The 1,117-nt window shown below is 50.5% G+C and overlaps 1 protein-coding gene across 1 annotated transcript; it reads right to left on the bottom strand.

Annotated features, from left to right (window-relative positions):
• Positions 1–182: 182 nt before the first annotated feature.
• On the bottom strand, positions 183–631 carry SARC_16893 (hypothetical protein; the record flags this gene model as incomplete). The annotated part of the gene is made up of 1 exon (XM_014289004.1): positions 183–631. A coding segment is annotated over one exon (449 nt), but the record flags the coding sequence as incomplete, so codon positions are not given.
• Positions 632–1,117: the final 486 nt, after the last annotated feature.

Genomic DNA, 1,117 nt, shown 5'->3' with positions numbered 1-1,117 from the left:
TCGCGAGCTAGAGTTGCTGGTTTATACTCGAGAGCTAGAGTTGCTCCTTTAACCTCGCGAGCTTGAGCTCGATATCCGAGAACAAAGTTGTATTGAAGATAAAGTATTAAAACTGTGCACGTTGGCGCTTACGTAACCAAATCTGCCCGGCCTTGTGGTAGGCCACTATATCGTTGGCATCGTCAGATGCCTCCGCTGTTTCCCACGTAGATCCCCTTCGCGCCATCGCACCAAGTATTCCATCTTCCCAGTATTATCATTCGTACGGTGTGTGATAATATGGCGGAACTCGACTCCGCCTTCGTCCACAACTCGTCGTTAAGTGGCGGGTCAGTGCGTCGATGCACTAACCGGAGGAGATCAACGCGTACCGGTCTGTCTTTGAATTCTGGAGGGGCGGAACCGTCTTTATTTGCCAATTCGTAGCGCTGACCGATTCTAGACTTGACCACATATGGGCCAAACAGCGGCCTCATCGCCTTAGTCGTTCTTCCCTCATACCGCACCATCACTACGTCGCCTTCGTCGAAACGTACTGAGTCGTGAGTGTACAGGCGGTCGAACGTCTTCGTCGGTTTGCCCGAGTACTTCTCAGTAATGTGGTGTAGTGTTGGGAGGATAGTATCCTGCACTGGTCCAACCGTTGAGCCCAGGTATCATTCGTAATCGGCTAGATGTCATGTAACTCCTCAGTAAAATCGGCGAACGGAACGTGGCGGTGACCATGTTGGAAACCTAAAACCCTAAAACCCTAACCCTAAAACAAAATACACGCTGAACGGTGCGCACTTATGACATCGAGATATGCGAAGATTCTGATAGAGCGTTGTAAACGGGAGGCGTTCGTCCCACCGTAGGGGTACTGCTTCACAGCACTGTCTAATGAATCGTGCAATCTCCTAATTACGTCGTTCGGCAGCGCCCAGTACTTGAGGTCGGTTTGGCGGTGACACCTTATGTGGTGTACCCACTTCCTGGACCAGGAGTTCTACTATCTTGTTGGTGAATTCGTTCCCCATGTCTGTCTGGAGCAAACGCGGGAAGCCATGCTCGCAAAAAACCTCTATTAGTGTCTGCACCGTCGTCTTTCGTCTTGTCAGGTGTTGCTCAAAAGTTT

The sequence above is a fragment of the Sphaeroforma arctica genome (assembly GCF_001186125.1).
Source record: "Sphaeroforma arctica JP610 unplaced genomic scaffold supercont1.9158, whole genome shotgun sequence".
Taxonomy (NCBI): Eukaryota; class Ichthyosporea; order Ichthyophonida; genus Sphaeroforma; species Sphaeroforma arctica.
Note: the sequence above shows the minus strand (reverse complement) of the source record. Positions and strands in the feature narration are given on the sequence as shown.